At 40.8% G+C, this 17,881-nt stretch overlaps 1 protein-coding gene across 1 annotated transcript; it reads right to left on the bottom strand.

The window, feature by feature from the left end:
• Nucleotides 1-5,473: 5,473 nt before the first annotated feature.
• On the bottom strand, nt 5,474-16,808 carry Ankrd34c (ankyrin repeat domain 34C). Its single transcript, XM_036193956.1, has 2 exons — nt 16,320-16,808; nt 5,474-7,933 (listed from the first exon to the last, which is right to left on the bottom strand). The coding sequence occupies exon 2, from the start codon at nt 7,887-7,889 to the stop codon at nt 6,285-6,287; it is 1,605 nt and encodes a 534-aa protein (XP_036049849.1). The 5' UTR covers nt 7,890-7,933; nt 16,320-16,808; the 3' UTR covers nt 5,474-6,284.
• Nucleotides 16,809-17,881: the final 1,073 nt, after the last annotated feature.

The raw sequence follows: 17,881 nt of genomic DNA on the forward strand, positions 1-17,881 counted from the left end.
CTTGCCAACATGTTAGGCACCATTTGTAGTTAGAGTTTTCCTGCCTGGCCCACAGTCAGGACAAATCTCTCTTACCTGCCAGTCCCACAGTTGCTCAGACCCAACCAAGTAAGCACACAGAGACTTATGTTGTTTACAAATTGTATGGCCATGGCAGGCTTCTTGTTATCTGTTTCTTCTACCTTAAATTAACCCAATTCTGTTAGTTTATAAGTTACCATGTGGCTCGTGGCTTACCAGTACACCTTGTCATGGTGGCAGCTGGCAGTGTCTCTCTCCCCCGCCTTCCACTTCCCAGAATTCTCCTCCTCCTTGTCCTGGCTACCCTGTCCTTCCTGACTGGCTACTGGCCAATTAGCACTTTATTTATTTTAACCAATCAGAGCAACACATTTAACATACAAAACATCCCACAGCACAACTTTAAAATTAATTTTGTTATATTGTATGTATATTTCTACTCTTGTTTAGGGTATTATATTTATGCCATTCATTTAAAATGTAATATATAGTTAAGAAATACAGATTAATAGTCATCGATAATAGCACAATTATAGTCATGTTAGGTATATTTTCAAGATCACAGAGATATATTTCAGATAGATAGGCAATCTTCAGATACTTCAAAGACCTACAGAATATGGCATTTAAAATGTTTTAAGAACTGAGGCTTTTCATGACAATGAGACATGTCTGCTTCTGGCAATACCAATCTACTTCAGAGAAGATGATGGACATCACAGAAACTCCATACGGAGTTTGGGTTTTTTTATGGCAAGAGCTAGCCATGTGAGCAAAGAAACTGCCCTGCCTCAACTGCTGAGAGTTACCATCCAAACTGGACCAGCAGGAAGCAAAAAGGGCAACTTCCAAACTTTGCCAAGATAAGGTGGGGCAGTCCTTCAGAATTCCCTGCTTCACAGAAACTCTGTCAGACATGTTAGGCCTGTAGGACAAAGTTGGATGCCTCAACATTGCAGAGAAGTTTTGGGTGACTGTCCAGGCATCTTGAGATCCCTGTCATTAGGTAACATCTGGGGTCTTTGATGGAGTTGAAGACTAAATAGTTATAATTATAGTTTTCCTTAGTTGTAGTAGAAAGTAAATTAGATACGAACTTTAGACTCACCAAGATAGATAATTAAATATTTTCTCTAATTTTGTCAAATACAAATGAATTGGATATTGTTACTGTAATTCTTACTTAATAATTGTTTTTGTTGTATATAGTTTTACTATATTAAGGTTAAAACCTTCCTTTTTAATTAGAGAAAAAGAGTGAAATGCTGTGGAATAATCCTTTGTACACTGTAAAGATTTATCCCTCGAATTGGTTTAATAAAATATTGATTGGCCAGTAGCCAGGCAGGAAGTATAGGTGGGATGACCAAACTAAGAATGATGGGAAAAGGAAGGGTGGAATCAAGAGTCATCAGACAGATGCAGAGGAAGCAAGATGAGAATGTCATACTGAGAAAAAGGTATGGTTTAGTTTAAATGTAAGAGCTGGTTAGTAATAAGCCTGTGCTATCAGCTGAGAATTTATAAGTAATATTAAGCCTCCAAGTCAATTATTTGGGAAGCAGCTGTTGGGTATTTGGCGTTTGCTGGCAGGACAGAAACTTCTGCCTGCAGGAAGAATTTATTTTGACTCATAGTCTTCAAAGTTGCAGTCCATCACTGAGGCATGGTGAAGTATAGCAGTTCACATCATGGCATTCAGGAAGGAGGAATAGAGAAAGATAATGCTGTTCTGTAAGCTTTCTCCTTTTCCCTTTAGCCTATGGGATGGTACCACCCACATTCACAGTAGCTTGTCTCTGCTTGATCCTCCCTGGAAAGGTCCTCACAGACATAGTCAAATGTGGTCCCTTTATGAATTTCTGGGGTGTTTCATACTCTCATCAAATTGGTAATCAAGATTAACCATCAGAGATGTCTTCCCACATGTAGCCATTTCTATCTACAGTTTTACTCCAGAAAGGAACAGTCTGCATTACTGAACCTGGATTCTAAGCCTTTCATGGGTCTTGGGAATGCATCCCCTCTTCCAAGGTGAGCCACTTGGCCTTGATCCTCATTGCTTCTTCCACCTCTCCCAGCATTTTCTCCTCATGCAGGACAATCACTCATTATCTCTCCCCAAAGCATATGGAATCAATATTAGGTTCCCTCTCTCCAGTGTAGAAGTGGAGAAAAGACAGGTGAAAACTAGTCTGAGTAGCAATCATCACTTTCCTTAAAGGGATCTTTTTTTAATAAGCATTTTGTTTCATTTATAAATATTATTAACAACCTTTTTGGATATTTAGATAAATTTAAATCATAGACATAGTGTAGCATACATAACTTTCCTTCCCCACCCTCTGTTGTGATTTTAGGAGTCTAGGGATGGTACTAAGGGTCAAGTCTGACAATACCCGGAGATTCACAGAACACTAATATTTACAGGACAAGAGAAATCCTGCAGATAGTCCATTTTATACTTACTACCTGATCATGAATGAGAGCTTACAAGACCCAGGGAGGAAAATCCAGTGACTACAAGTCTGTGCTACCAGCTCTTGGGGATGCAGACACCTCTAGCAGTCCTAAGGAACAGTAGTGAGTATTTATCTTCAAATATGGTAACACACCTTCTCATTAACTGCACTTTTTTCTACAGGAAAGAAACCAACCATAAAGTTCATATAACTTAAAAGTTTGTCTTTCAATTTGTGTGGATGTAAAATATTAAGTCTCTGTTGAAATTAATATTGTTGAAATTAATAATCAATACCACCTTAAAGACCATTACCAGCCCAAGCATAGTAAGATTCTGTCTTTAAAAGATAAGAAAGAAAATGTATAGAGATAATACTTACCCTTGAAATTTCTCTGAGAAAAAAATGAGAAGTCATTTGTATCAAAGGATTGTAATATATCTTTTATTGACATCCTAGGAACATCTAAATGGTTTCTTTACATGGACTTGGATACATGTTGTACACATCCTCTGCTTGAGACTAGGACAGAGCACTGCAGAGAACCAGGTTAGGCAGCACAGGCTACATCTGAAGCACCAACACACACAAAGCAGGAAGGTCGCATACAACCTGAATGTACAAGATACCGTTTACTGACAGAGTTCTAAGAGAACAGACAATAGTTTGTGTCTTTAAAAAGAAAAAAAAAAGGCTTTGGAATTTCTAGAAATTAAACCAAAGTTCTAGACTTTAAACTTCAGGCTTACTTTCTAAATTACATTTGGAAACAATCTAAACACCTAAATGGATAGATTATTTAAAACATAATTTGAAGCTAACTTACAGAGTGACTAGATTTCCAAAGGGAAATGATAATCCCTGACTAGAAAGCATGTATGAATCTAAAACACTTTTTTTGAAAAGCATTCTGTTAAGTTCATTGACATGGACATGAATGCTTAATTAGGCATGACCAGTGATGCAGTAATTTGGCCATTACACTAGCTTAGGACAGTCTAACTTGACTAATACATCACCAGGAAGTGATGAGATATGATGCTGTCCTAATGGCTACCTAGAGAAAGGTTGATGGAAAGGTCACAACTGGATGACACCAGCATGAAAATATCTGATCTTATGTTTTTGTGCAATGGTCCGACTACTCTGAATGAGCAATTTATCATTTGGTATTTCACCTAAAGTAACTAATATGAATTCTTACTACAGTTGACTACTTAGGATAAATTAGGTTCCCAAATGTTAGCTAAAGTCTTAGGAAATTTTCTTCTGTAGTGGTCTTTTTATCCTCACAGTTAGTTACTACTAGCAAAAGTTAGTTCCAATTGGCACTAATCATAGCTTAGACTGTATTAGAGAGGTACAGTGGTGTGTGTGTGTGTGTGTGTGTGTGTGTGTGTGTGTGTGTGTGTGTGTGTGTTTTGGCATGATGAAAGCAGGGTCATCGCTGTGATTCCTTCTTTAATGTATTGAGTATTGTTATTTGCTTCTGATCACATCTACTTAGTGAGAACTACTGGACAGTTCTGAAAAGCAAATGGGTTTCCCACACTAAATCCAGTTCATGAGCCCTGATCTTCATACTTTATGTGCTCTTCTTCTGATGTGCTTCCTTTCCTGCAAAGTACAAGACTTTTAATACTCCTGTTTGTGTGGATTTTCTAAGAATTTTGAAGGCCACACCTCCAATTCACTTTGTCCTTTTTGACAAATTTCTACCACATACAGTATTTCTTTAGAGCATTGGTAAGCAACCGGGGCAATGTTGTTGCCAGGAAACATCTGGACATGTCTAGAGTCTTTCTGGTTGTCATAATTTGGGTGTCAGAATGTCATCTACTGTGTAGTGCCAGAGATATTGCTGTTCATATCATGTTCCAAAATGCCCATAACATACCCCCCATAACAGTTACCAGCCCCAAATGTGAAAAGCGCTGAGATCCAGTAAGCACTTGCCTTAAAAGAATCATTTTTTTTTTAAAATAAACATTTTGTTTTGTTTATAAGTATTACTAACAATTGTTTTGGAATATAAATATAGATAAATTTCCATCATATGACCTTATAGAAATGATGTAAGATATAGAGCTTTTGTGGCAATTGTTTATGTGACAAATGAGTTTTTAAGGATTGGTATTTATAGAATCACTGAGGATCTCATAGAGACACTTAAATCTTTTGGTTATGCTTGACTCTGTTTTGTATAGGGCATCATTTAGTGCCTGATATTTTTGAGACTTCCAAGATCTCAAGAAATAAATAAGAGTAACTGCCTCTTATCTAACGATTTGTACCCATATCACATGCAAAATCTGATGCTTCTATCTGCTGCATGGTTTAATCCTTAGCACAACTTTATGCACACTGTGACTCCCATTGCACAGCTGATGGAACAGAGGCTCAAAGTAGCATCGATACTTTCCTAAAGTCAAACACTTGAAAAATGAAAATCAAGACAGAGAGCCTTGATTGTTCTTCTGCATGATGCCATCCATGGGGACAACTTGAATTTCTTAACCATTGAACAAATGCACCTCATCCCACAAAAGAGGAAAAATAAAAGGGGGAAAAACCAGGACTCTATCACCTCACTTACAATGTAGCTACATTATGCCAAATGTGCTGTATCTCTTCCTTTGTGGGTTTGCTCATACCTTGAAGAATTGTAGAGGTGATTTATATAAATCCTCCATCACCTAGATAATACAGGTAAAGAAGAAACCAGATTGCCCTCAAATTACTCAGATCATTGAAGAGGAAATGATGGTTTTCACCCCATTAAATGTTCAGGCTTAAAATTTTGAACTGGTTCCTGCTGCTTCCGCTAGAAAACCACCCATTGTCCTGTTTAATCTGTACATATCCTATGGTGATTTATCATTATGCTTTCCATAAATTTCCCCAAACTGTCTTAAAAATAATCAGGAGGCATTTGTAAAGGTCTGTTGGGTCAGTTTACATCACCTTTGAGTCCAACTCAGTTAATTATGTTTTTTTTTTTAAAGGGGATGTTCCATAGTGTTTAAACATGGATCCTGTGTATTGTCTCTGGTTTCATTTCTGGAGGAAAGCTCATCTATGAATTACCAGCAACACATCAGAGTTGTGATATTTGGGGATTTATACAATCCACATTAGTATGTGAGCAAAATACATTAGTATGCCATCTGAATGGCCCCTACCATTTTCAACAATGCTCAAGCACAACAAGAGGTGAGACCCACATGTCAAAAACCTCTTCCATGAGGGAACACTCTGCTTCTCCTTTGCTATGTAGAACTCAGATATTCAGATACAGTAGTTAGGGGATTTTTTTTTAGCTTTTCCACATCCTAGAAAAACATGAAAGCTTTGTTTTCTTTTTAGGCACTTTATAGACTACTAATGACATGTCCAGAATACACCCTCATATTTTAAACTCATGGTCTGTGCTCTTCTGGCAGAAAATACCAGCCATTACATTTGTGTGGCTATCTTCCAACCCTAAAGGTGTGTTTCCTTTGGAGAATTACTTTTTTCTTCCTGTACCTTCATCTCCACAACCCAATTGTCCTGAGCTCTTTTTGGTGTGTGAAATGGTAACAACAGCAGAAAGCAGCACCCAGGGGTCATCTCAGAAGTGGCACTCTGAAAGAACCCTTGGGTTTGTCTCAGAAGTGAAGCGGCACCTGTCACCAAACTTTCTGAAGTTGCCACACACCATGATGGAAAGGAAGAGGGACTGTGTGGCTGTGTTGTTCTAGGTTTGGTTTCTTCCTTATTTTATAGATTTAGGGGTAGGGAAACTGTTTCTAGGGGGTTCTAAGTCATGATTTCTTCAAAGTCAGATAGCTGCTTCATCTGTTCAATCTGCATAGAATGCCTTCGAAGGAGTTTCTTTTTACTTCTCAAGTCAACTCTCTTTGGTGAATTTGGAGCAACGGGAATCATAGATTTTAAGCCACCAGCAAGTGGGGAAGGTGGTTTGCTACTGGCCCTGATATCTGGGATAGGTGGGTTTGAATTCACATTTAAAGGGGGAAGAAAGCCAGGCCTTGTGTGAGCAATACGGTCTAGTAAGAGAGTTCCTGAACCTCTTCTTTCTAGAAGATGAGGGGGCCTGCGGCGCACTGAGCTGGGAGATGTGCTGGGTACAGCGTCCAGGCACTCTCGAGAGCCATGGAAAAGGGACAAGTGGGAGCTGTTGAGCTTCTTTCTGTCCAAATGTCCTTTGCCTGACTCAAGGGACATGGTGTTGGGTGGGTCAGGCCCGGGCTGTACGTCTAAGTCATAGAGGTCATTTTCCAACAGCTTGAGAGATGCTGAATCTTTCAGAGACGATGGTCCTGGTGGACACATCCCACCCTTCTCTTGGTCAACAGGAAGTGTTCCTCTCCTGGCCAGGCGTGGGTGGGGAGCCTGGGCTTTCTCATAAGATGCTTTCCAGGTTGCTGGTGCTGAAGCTGGAATCTTCAGAACTTGTTCCTGGACTGTGGGGAAAAGAGTGGAGTCTTTACTGTCAATGCTGTTGGTTCTGGAGAGGGAACCCCTTCTAGGGAAGGACATGTCACTGATGCTCCTGATGACCTCATTGTCTGTGCTTGTGCCATGAGTTTCATCCTGACGTGTGGAGGCTGCCAGCACAGAGGGAGCAATCAAGCCCCAGGGTTCAGACTGGAGCCTCTTCAGTTGGGGCAAACGAGCCCTTTTAAGGCTAGGCACTTTCCTGGTGGGTGATCCAGGCTCATTCAAGATCTTAGAACTACTACAGCCATTTTGGTGTCCCGTTTGGAGGATGAAGAAATCATCATCCTTCTCACTGGGTGAAGAACCCAGACCAGGAGCCTTCAGTTCAATGTCAGAAGGAGATGCACACAGTGGTGGTGACTGTCTATCTTCCACTTTGGGTGATGGAGGGACATTGAGATACTGCTTGGTGGTTTTTGTGCCTGAAGATGATTTGTCTGTTGTTATAATAATCACTTCCTTACCTTTTGCTTTGCAGGCATCAAGGAGATGCTTCAGTGCATCCTTGTCATCCGCATTTATTGCATAAACCAGGGCTGAGGCCCCAGTGCGATCCTCAAGACTGGGGTCTGCTCCATTCTCCAGCAGTAAGGACACCACTTCTCCCCCAGCTCTTCTGATGCAAGCGTGGATGAGCGCTGTCTTGCCAGACTTATCCTGGATGTTGGGGTCTGCCCTATTGTCCAACAGATACTTCACCATCTTAGACTTGCTAATGCTTTGCTGGTCCACGTGCTTGGTGATGCATGCCACCATGAGAGCTGTTTCACCTTTGTCATTGCTCTCATTGATATAAGCTCCCCCTTCCAAGAGGAGTCTGGTCAGCCGGAGCCTGCCTAACCATACAGCCTTTAAGAGGGAGTTTCCATCAGTCCTCAACTCAGTGTCATCATCCATCATGGTGGCTACAACTTAGGACCTCTGAGCCACAGGGGCAATCAGACCTAGCAAGGAAAGAAGAAGAGAAAGCATTATATAGTCTATTGCTATTCTATGCAGCAGGGTTATTTCAAAGTCCAGATGCAATCATGTCCCAGCCTGATCCCAAGCTGTGTTGCCTGAATTGAGTTATCCAGTACCTATGAGTGGGTCTATTCATCTATAATGGAGGTAGAAATAGTAGTGACCTACATCTTAGGGTTATTCTAAAGATTTCTTCAGATAGTACATATAAAACACCTGGCTAAGGGCTGCAGAGTTGGTTCAGTGTTTAAGAGCATGTATTACTCTTGCAGAAGACCTGGGCTTGAGTCCCAGAACCCACATTAATCCATAACTCTAATTTTAGAGGACCCAAAACCTTTTGACCTCCATGGGCACCAGGCATACACCTGGTACACATATATGCATGAAGTCAAAATAGTCATACACATAAAATAATATGAATAAGTCTAAAAATTTGTGTAAAACAAACACACACAAAAACCACCTGGGCATGTGAAAAGCAATTAGCATAATGCAGAGCACAACGTTAACTATTTTTAAATTGCAAGATATGGTTGTGTTGACTTCTCAGTTAACACAAATATAGAAATCTAAGTTCCTTTAAAAAATAAACATTCATATCTGTTTACGTTTTTACTGTTGGATCCTCAGCACTTAGCAGTGATTCACACATAATGAGTAGGGCACTTTACAAATAATCGTTAAAAGCATTGTTATTGATGTGCATCAGAAAAGCTAGTAGAAAATACACCAACATGTTGATTCTTATTCTAGGTAATAGGCCTAGGGAGGAACTCTTTTTTTTCTTTTTGTTGTGTTCCTAAAATGAATATGTATCACTATGAGTATGAAGAGAAAGCAGTAATAAATATATGTGATAAAGTCAATATAACCATTCTTTTCCAGAATCTAGTCTCCACTTTGCCAGCAGATGTCAGAATTCCCATTTGCCTAATTCACAGCAGCTCCCACCATGCCATATTATACCCTTCCCTCTTGTTGAATTTTTGTTCTCACATATTGTGAAACAAAATTTTAAAACCAAAGTTTCCTCCATCAAAATTTGTCACACTCTGGCTTTCTGTCTTGTTCTCTTCATGGAAGTTGTCTAGTCTATGGGTTCAGAACTTCCACAATGTGTGCTTGAGATGCATTTTACAAATAGGAAGTGATAGGAAGGCTGGCATGGGTGCCCTGACCAGCCTGTGGGTACCAATTACATTGACTCATGTCTGCAAGAATGGCCTCTCCACATGGACACCCTGGGTAGCCAGCTCTTACTGAGCTGGCTGCCTGTTATTTCCTCCTCATCTGATCTACAACATTCTTTCTCTTACTGTATTACTCAAAGCAATGGCTTCTCAGTTTCTATTTTCTATAGATTTGGAAGGCAAAACTCTCTTGGTTGAAATTGAGAAATAAATGCTCATCCTTTAAAAAATTTTAATGCATAAAAAAGAAAACCAGGGCCTGAGAGATAGCTTAGGTAGCCATACAAACAGGAGGATCTGAATTCAAGGCCCAGAACCCACTTAAAAAGACAGGCATGGTAAAGCACATTTGTAATCCTAGAAATGAGGAAGTAACAGCAGAAGTATCTTGGGGGCTTCGTGGTCAAAAATCCTAGCCTAATTGTTAAACTTCAGGTCCTAGTGAGAGACCTTGCCTCAAAAAATTAAAATGTGGATGGCTCCTTAGGAATATAACAACCAAGGTTGACCTATGGCCTCTCCACACTCATGCACGAGTGCTTGAGCACACACACACACACACACACACACACACACACACACACACACACACACACCATTGCCATGGCCATGGCCATCACCATCACTATCACCATCACCATCACCATCACCATCACCATCACCATCACCATCACCATCACTGCAACACCATACCACATTAAGAGAAAGAGGTTTCATTGATCCATCCCAGCTCCTCCTGGAAGTACTTTCTTTAAAAGTAACAGCAGCAACAGCCCAGTCTGTATCTTCCTGCTTCGGCTCATTTCCCACTACTTTAGATGCATCATACTGAAGACTCTGAGTCTAACCTGCTGCAATTGTGCTTATATGTTTCTATGAGAGCATCTAAAAAATTGCTGTCACCTGAGGGCACTGCACAATTGACATGTCGACATGTCTGTATTTCTATCTCCTTCCCCATTCCCTTTCTCTTTTAACATCCTATCGATCTTCATCTTCTCCGTGTGTCTGTGGCTTTTCTCTCTCCTGCCATCATAATGATCTCCTTAACGGTGTGCTTCCTATGGTGGCTGTGTTAAAGTCTTGAATTGTTCAATATTCAATAAACTTTTTAGTCTCCAAGCTCTGGCATTCCAAAGCAGAACTTCCAAGCATTAACTAAATAAAAGGGGATAGCCAGTGAAAACACTTCTTTTCATTTCATCATGGAAGCCTTTCTTCCCCTGACCCTAACTCACTTTCTAGAATTACTCCCTGCAATGCCAGCTCTTCTCACATTTTACCTTAAAATGTCAGTGTTTCTTATATACGCCCACTTTTCTCCCTCCGGGCATTGCTCTTGTTTCTAACTATAAGGACTCCCTGCTCTTCTTTAATTATTCATCATCCTCCAAACATCAGCTCAAATGTTACTTCCTTTGTAATCAAGAGAAAAATCAATCAAGATCCAAGAGGGAAAGTTGAGTAAAATTACAATGACTCATATCCAGACTATATAAAGAACTCCTCCAAATCACTTCCTCCAAAAGAGGATACACAAATGACCCATGAGCTTTACGTGCTCATCAAAGGTACTCAGTCTCATTAGCACTCAAGGAAAATCAAATCAAAGCACAAAGTACCACTCAATGTTAGACAGAATAACAACCCAAAGGATGCAGGAAGTCAGAAACCATCAGGAACATGTTGAGGTGTAAATAGGTACCACTGTACTAAACTGGTCTACATTCTGACCCAGTCATCCCATGCCTAGATTGATTCTTACAGTAAACTATAAACCATGGCTACAAAATTCTCCTATCCTGGTATATGTGTGAGGAGCTGGCCAATAAAATAGGCAAAAATAACACCATCACTTTTGAGCAAAGCCTTCACAGGCTTGCAACATCTAAGTTTTCCCATTTGGAACCCATCTGCTTTATGAGGAAGACTGGGCTATCTCAACAGAAAGGGATAAAGCTCTAAGTTTTCCCTTTTGGAAACCACCTTCTTAGAGATAAATACTGGGATATCCCACTAGGAAGGTCAGGTGGAGCTTCAGCTAACTTCCTGAATGTAGGTGAGACCATTTCATCTGTCTAGCCTTAATCAGCTCCCACATGACTGCAACTGACTATGTGAACCGACCAATAATCTGAGAAGCAAGTTGAAGAGAGAACTGCCCCCTCTCTTCTGAAATTTTTGGCCTTTGGAGTCCAAGAAAAGGCATTCTAGAAGACTTTCAGTTAACTAGTGTGTTTTTGTCTCTGATTATGTGAATTAAAATTTCTGCTATTTATAATCAAGTAAGTCCCGAATAAAGTATCAGTGCTATTTGTTTATTTGTTCATTTATTCCTCATCAAACATAGTCAGATATGAAGATAAAGAGATATATGTTATTTATATGGATATTAAGGAATTTAAATGGAATGCAAGTATTTACAATCTAGAAGGAAGGTAATAATAATGAATTTTTATGGCATGCTTGTCATATACCAAACAATGTGCTGAATAATGACAGTGTCTCTATGCATTGTCACTTAGTCCTTATAACACCATGAGATGGATAGTAATAGTACCTGTTTCTTAAATTGAAGTTTAAACTGGTCATCAGGGAGAGAAAGTCACTTATCTAAAATCATCTAAGTAGTAGGTTGTAGAGTTAGAATTCAAATCCAGCAGTCCCACCTCAAAGTCCATGTTCTTGGCATCTATGTGAAGTAATTGTAGTTTGGTGTAGTAAGTCCCAGAATTGAAGACAAACATACAGCATCGAGAAATGAGTACCATGAGGAACTAAGGGAACAGATTAGGAGAAGATTCATAATGAACACACAATTGGGCTAGCCCTTAAAAGGGGGGTATAGAAGTGTCTTAGATCAAACTATTAAAGGTATTACACCTGTGGTTATAAAGAAAAGGGTAGCATATCAAAGAAATTTAGAGAACCTTGTGGTATAGGGTCAGGGACAAAGAGGTATAGGCATTGGTAGAGTGAGCTAACTAGTAGGCCAGGTAACACCTTTTAGACTGTTGTCCTAAAGGTAGATGCTGGTATGTGGAAATGGCGAATAGTGGGTAGCTGCAATTGAAACGATGGCATAATCATTGGTGAGAGGGTAGGAATGGATTGGGAGGCTAGGAGGCCACATAAGAGCCTTGCGGAGGTGAAGAGAATTAGGGCTACCCCAATACAGAAGCTAAGGGTGAGCAGAGCTGGAGATAACTCAGAAAGGCAGAACTGACCAGTGATACATTTGATGTGTGAGTCAACCAATACCCAGTTTTCTTTCTTTTGATATTTGTCTTCTACTGTGCCCAATGAAGCAAATGCTATGAACACTTAACACTGAGAAGATGGGATACTTTACTGGGGGGGTCTCTAAACTTAGATTTCTCACTGGAAACAGCTGGCACATCCTCTGAATTTTGAAATCCTATCACTTTGGCCACTCTAGATGCCATTACTTTATTTTTAAAACCTTACCTGGTGCCTGGGTCAGTAAAACACTTGCCTCGCAAGCATGAGGACCTGAGTTTGAGACCAGAATTCCTGTGAAAAAGCCGGGTATGGAAGAGCACACTTGGAAAACCAACACTGGGAGACAGAGACAGGAAGACCCTGATGCTCCCTGGACATCCAGGTTAGCCTACTTGATGAGGTCCAGACCAATGAAAGTTGTCTCAAAAATTAAAATATATATTTTTTTCAAAAATTTAAAGATGAAAAATAATTAAAACATAATCCCAAAGAAAATGGTTTTCTTGTGATTCAGAAAAAAAAGTAAACTGAGATATGAGCATTGTCTCCCTGCTGCCTTTCTTCCCATGTTCTTGACATGCCCACTACATACACCTCTCAATGATCCTTAAGATTTAACCAATTTAACATTATGACTGTGGTTGTTGTCTAGCATGACTCCAAGACACTGGGGCTACAAAATAAATGCTGAAGACTAGGTCCCACCAACATCCAAAAGTTAAATCATGTATTTTTTGACTAGCATGACAGGTGGAGGGTGAGGGTGTATACCATCTTTGTCCTGAAGTTCTTCTGTTATTTTGTTATCTATAAGTGCTTAGAAGTCTTATGTCCCTTTTAAGCTCCAAGAGGCCATCGTGCTCAATCTTCCAGATTTAAAAGTAGAAAGCAAAAATGACAAGCTTTGAGCCTTTTCCTCTTTGAATCTAGAATCATTTGTTATCATATCTTACCAAGTGTTTGGCCTGGGTTTTTCAGACCAAGGCCACAAATTAAAGGCCTAAGACCCATGTGACCCACAGTCATGTGCTGCTTGACTGGCATGACATTTTAAATGTTTTTGATTTGTTGACTTTATTTCCTGAGTATGAATGTTTTGCTTGAATATGTATCTGTATATCATGTGATTGCCAGGTACCCAAGGAGGTCACACAATGGCTGTGAGCTGACATGTAGGTTCTAAGAATAGAACCCAGGTCCTCTGCAAGAACAAAAAGTGTTTGTAACAGCTGAGCCATCTCTCCAGCCCCTGGCATGATATATTCATTATTATATTTGAATACAAGGATTAGTTATTGTTTAGCATGAGAAGGCCCTCTCTATAGTATTATAATTATTCATTTACAATTATTCACACATTTGTTAATTTATCTGGACTAAATAGGGACAGAGGTTTACATACAAAAGCAAAAGGCCATCATGCCATAGTTTTACCCTTTCTCTCATGTCCTATTGCTGACTCTTCAAAGCTGTCAGAAAATCAGATAAAACAATAAATGCAGAGGCTTTCTGTCCTTGTTGTTAACTTGAAGGTGCATATGGTCAAGTGAGACATCATAAATTATATAATTAGCAATTATTTTGGCAAAGATGTAATGTCATAATGTCATTCCCTTGCTGGCTACTTTCTTTGGTCACAAGTCCAACAAATTTCCAGTTATCTTCCCTCATTTGTCATGCAAGCAAATATGTCAGTGATCTGAAATATGTTGTTATGCAAAAGAGAAAGTTCTGTAGATATTTGGTGAGTATCTTCATAATTATTTTTGCCTTACCCAAAAGGCTTTGGTATATATTGTTCTTGTTGACCCAGAACAGACTTCTAGGACTTTCTAAGATGTATTTCATATCCATTGTTTCTGGCTATAGTTCATCTTGTTTCTCCTCTACTTCTTCAACTACTATTGAGTATAAGCCTCATATCTTATGAATCTTTAAAGATTGTTTTAAGTTCTTTGGGAACAAAAAATAGATTATAGTTAATATGCATCTATTAAGTTGATCCAAAAGTAGTTTAGAAGTCATCTCTCTCACATGCTAAGATTATCTATCTAAATACTTTTAGTGCTGAAATTGGCAAATTCCAAGCTCCAAAGCAAGTGCCAGTCTGCAGAAGGAGGTATTGCCAAACAAAGATGCAAGAGAGTTGTTTAGAATTTCAGCTCTGTTGCTAGGTAGGTACCTAAGGAATTCGGGACAAGTGTTCTTTTGCCAAATGAATAGGATAATCCCAAGCCCTACCTATTTCACAGTGTTGTAAGGATCAAATGATAGTCAGTATGTGAATTTCCTGTAGTAAGTTCTGCTTTAAAATTCCTAAGGGGTTGTAAGCTTGGCTCACGTCTTTTCCATGGAGCCATGCTCTGCTCTAAACCCAGGCCTGCCCTGTAATCGTATATAGTTCATTACTGCCTTGTAGCTTTTCCAACTACCTGCTACTTTCTTCTTTCCTACCAACTCCACAGTTAAAGTTTGAGGAACACACACACACACACACACACACACACACACACACACACACACACTTTTTGAGACAGAGTCTCATGTATCTCAGTGTGGCCTCAAATTCACAAGTAAAGGAACTTGAATTTCTGATTCTTCTGCCTTCTCCTCCAGGGTACTTAGATTGCAGGATTGCAACCATTATGCCTGGTTTTACTGATTGTGAGGGTCTTACCCAGGACTTTGATCGTGTTGGGCAGACATTCTACCTAATAAGCTACAGCTCCAAACACCTGCAGTATATCCTAAGGCATAGAGCTACAACTTTGATCCGGTTCTGTCCCTCTAACTCCAAGCTCAGAGCTGTTCCACAGTGGGAACTCTGCTCAGACTTATGGTCCCACTTCTGCAGGCTGGGGTGGAGTTTAAGGTTAAGTCAGCTGTAAAGTCCCTGGTTGTATAAACTTGGACAAGTTTCTTAGTCTCTCTTACTTCAGTTTTTCTCACGTGAAAAAATGGGGATAAAAATAGCATGCAGATAGAGCTATCATGGTGCATAAAATTATACAATCTATGTAGAGCATTTGGCACAGGGTGTTGGCACACGGTAAGCAGTATAAATGATAAGTGCTTGAGAAAGTTTGGGTACACACTCCAAAACTAAGGAGGCCACTTCGTTCAGCTGCAGCATTTGCGGAAGCTTGGAGGGGTATCTTTGCACTCAGGCTCTTCCTTCTGTAGTCATGGGAAGCAGTTAGAAGCCCATTAAAAATTGAACTCCACATTTGTGTTTGCGGTTCAAGAGCCTTGTCTAGCTGAACCAAGGGAGTCGCCGCCCATAGCTGATAGAGGCAGCAGTTTAGGAGCCAATCCGAGCTGTTGGCTCAAAGCTGCCTGCGGGAGGAGGGGCTCTGTCCGAGGTGCTGAAGCCTGGGGTGCGGCCGCGCCTGGTGTGTGGGCGTTCATTGCTACCAGTGTCGTTGGACACCCTCCTGAAGGCCGAAAGTGGGGGAGGAGAGGTTCAAATGAAGTCAGCGCAGTAAATGCTCATGCCATCATTTTTCTCAGAAATTCTCAGACACATATGCTTTACGATTTTGTGCACATTTTCAGATTTTTTCACATTTCACATCTTCTCATTGCCCACTCATCACAGGTTTATGCAAAAACGTTAAGACTTTGCTATGGCTTCAGTTCCTGTAAAAACCCAGACGCCTAACAGTCAGCCCCAATCTGCAACCATTTCCTACAAAAATCCCTGGCGCCTACGCATTTCATCCCCACAGGTTAATGCAAATATATATATTTATATTAAATCCTTCCATTCCAGTCTCCCACAATTTCCTGTGATGAAAGGAGGCTCTCTCCTTCAGCCCCGCCTCCTGCCCTGGCTAGACAACATGGACTTACTTCTGGGGAGCCTCGGGTCTCATCTAGGTGACCAGCGGCCGAAAGCCCTTAAGGCACACTTACCAGTGGGGATGCTTACCTGCTTACCCAGCGATGCTACCTTGGTCCAGGACTTGGACAGTGTCATCACTTCCATAGCACCTCCTCCTGCAGCTTCGGCTTAGCTGCCAGAGAGCTCTGCCAGTCTGAAGCACCGCCAGAAGCCAGGCTAGCCCTGTCCTCGTGGATGCCGTTGAATGCAGACTTACTCAGAACTTCTTCAAGGGCCATAAACGAAACCTCTGTGTCAGTTTCTCAAATCGCTCTCTGCTCGGCGAAGTTGTGGCGGCCAAGGAGAGAGGCGTTTAATAAGAAAAAGAAGTATTAAAGAAACGTGAGAACGCTCCCCCAGCTTGGAGCTGTTGGCTGCAGAGCTCCTGCGCAGCCCAGTCCTGCAGCTTGGCTTCTGCTGGCTCTGCTGGCTGACAAGCCACTGCTGCCCGCTGGCGCCTGAGAATGGCTCTCCCACCGCGAACAGAGAAGGCTATGTGGGTGGGTGTGAGAGAGGAAGCTAGAAGGAGGGGGCTGCGAGGGTGGGGAGGTGCTTACCTGCCGCTGTGGGGAAAGGAGCCGCGGCCCCGCCCCCTTGTCCCAAACTCTGGGAGGAATTAGATTCAACTCAACAATTTAGCAGGAGCCTTAGAACCCCTGGCTGCCTGCGCACTTGGTGAGTCCGGACCTTGGGGTCTGGAGATTTGAAAAGACCTTCTTTGGTCTTTCTGTGGCTCTGCCTGCCTCAGATTTGATAAATTTGATAAAATCTTAGGGGTCTCAGGAAGACAATCTGTAATGTGACGAGGAGAGGATCTGGCTATTTGAGGTGGTTCCCACATGCATGATTCTGGATTCCATCAACTTCATCCTTTACCCCACCTCCTCCTACTCCCATGACTTCCCATGGAGTCATCACTAACAGTATTTGTTGTCTTTTAACTAAATTATTTTACGGCTACTGCATATCATTCATAGCAGAGCGCTATATTGGGAAAGTGGGTGTCTTCTTCCTCACATGCCCTTTAGCACCTTTCTCCCACTTGTCAGCTTCCAGAGGTAAGCTGAATTTTCTTCTAAATATATATACACACATAGCATCTATTTATCCTACCCCAAACCGTCCTACTTCTTGAGTCAACTTCAGTGATTTCTATATTTCTTGAAAATTACCTGTCTCATTTATATGTCCAACGTTTCTAAGTGTTGCCTTGCTATTTTTTTCCCCAATATTAGGTGATTATGTGGGAATTTCACACAATGTAAACTGACCACACTCATTTACCAGTCCTCCCAGGTCCACCCCTGCAACCCTTGTGCCCTCTCAAAAAATAAAAATAAAGGAGGAGGAGGAAAAAAATTAAAAATACATCTTGTGATGTATGTATGTATATGTATGTCTCTGACACTGTTTGCTTTTTTTCCCCACTGTTTGCATTCTTAATGCTCTCTGTTGGCATTTTCTACTACTCTATCTTCTACTTATTTTAAAAATTAGTCTTACTAGAGGGCTATCTATTTTACTGATCTTTCAAATGTATGAATACTATTTCCTACTGTGCTTTTATTAGTTGGTGGTTTCATAGGACCGTACTCAGAAGTTTCCATCCA

This window comes from Onychomys torridus, chromosome 7 (assembly GCF_903995425.1).
Source record: "Onychomys torridus chromosome 7, mOncTor1.1, whole genome shotgun sequence".
NCBI classification, from domain to species: Eukaryota; Metazoa; Chordata; class Mammalia; order Rodentia; family Cricetidae; genus Onychomys; species Onychomys torridus.

What these genes read in the sequence shown, in the direction of transcription:
- Ankrd34c (XM_036193956.1), bottom strand. Translation starts at nt 7,889, where the DNA reads ATGATGGATGATGACACTGAGTTGAGGACTGATGGAAACTCCCTCTTA.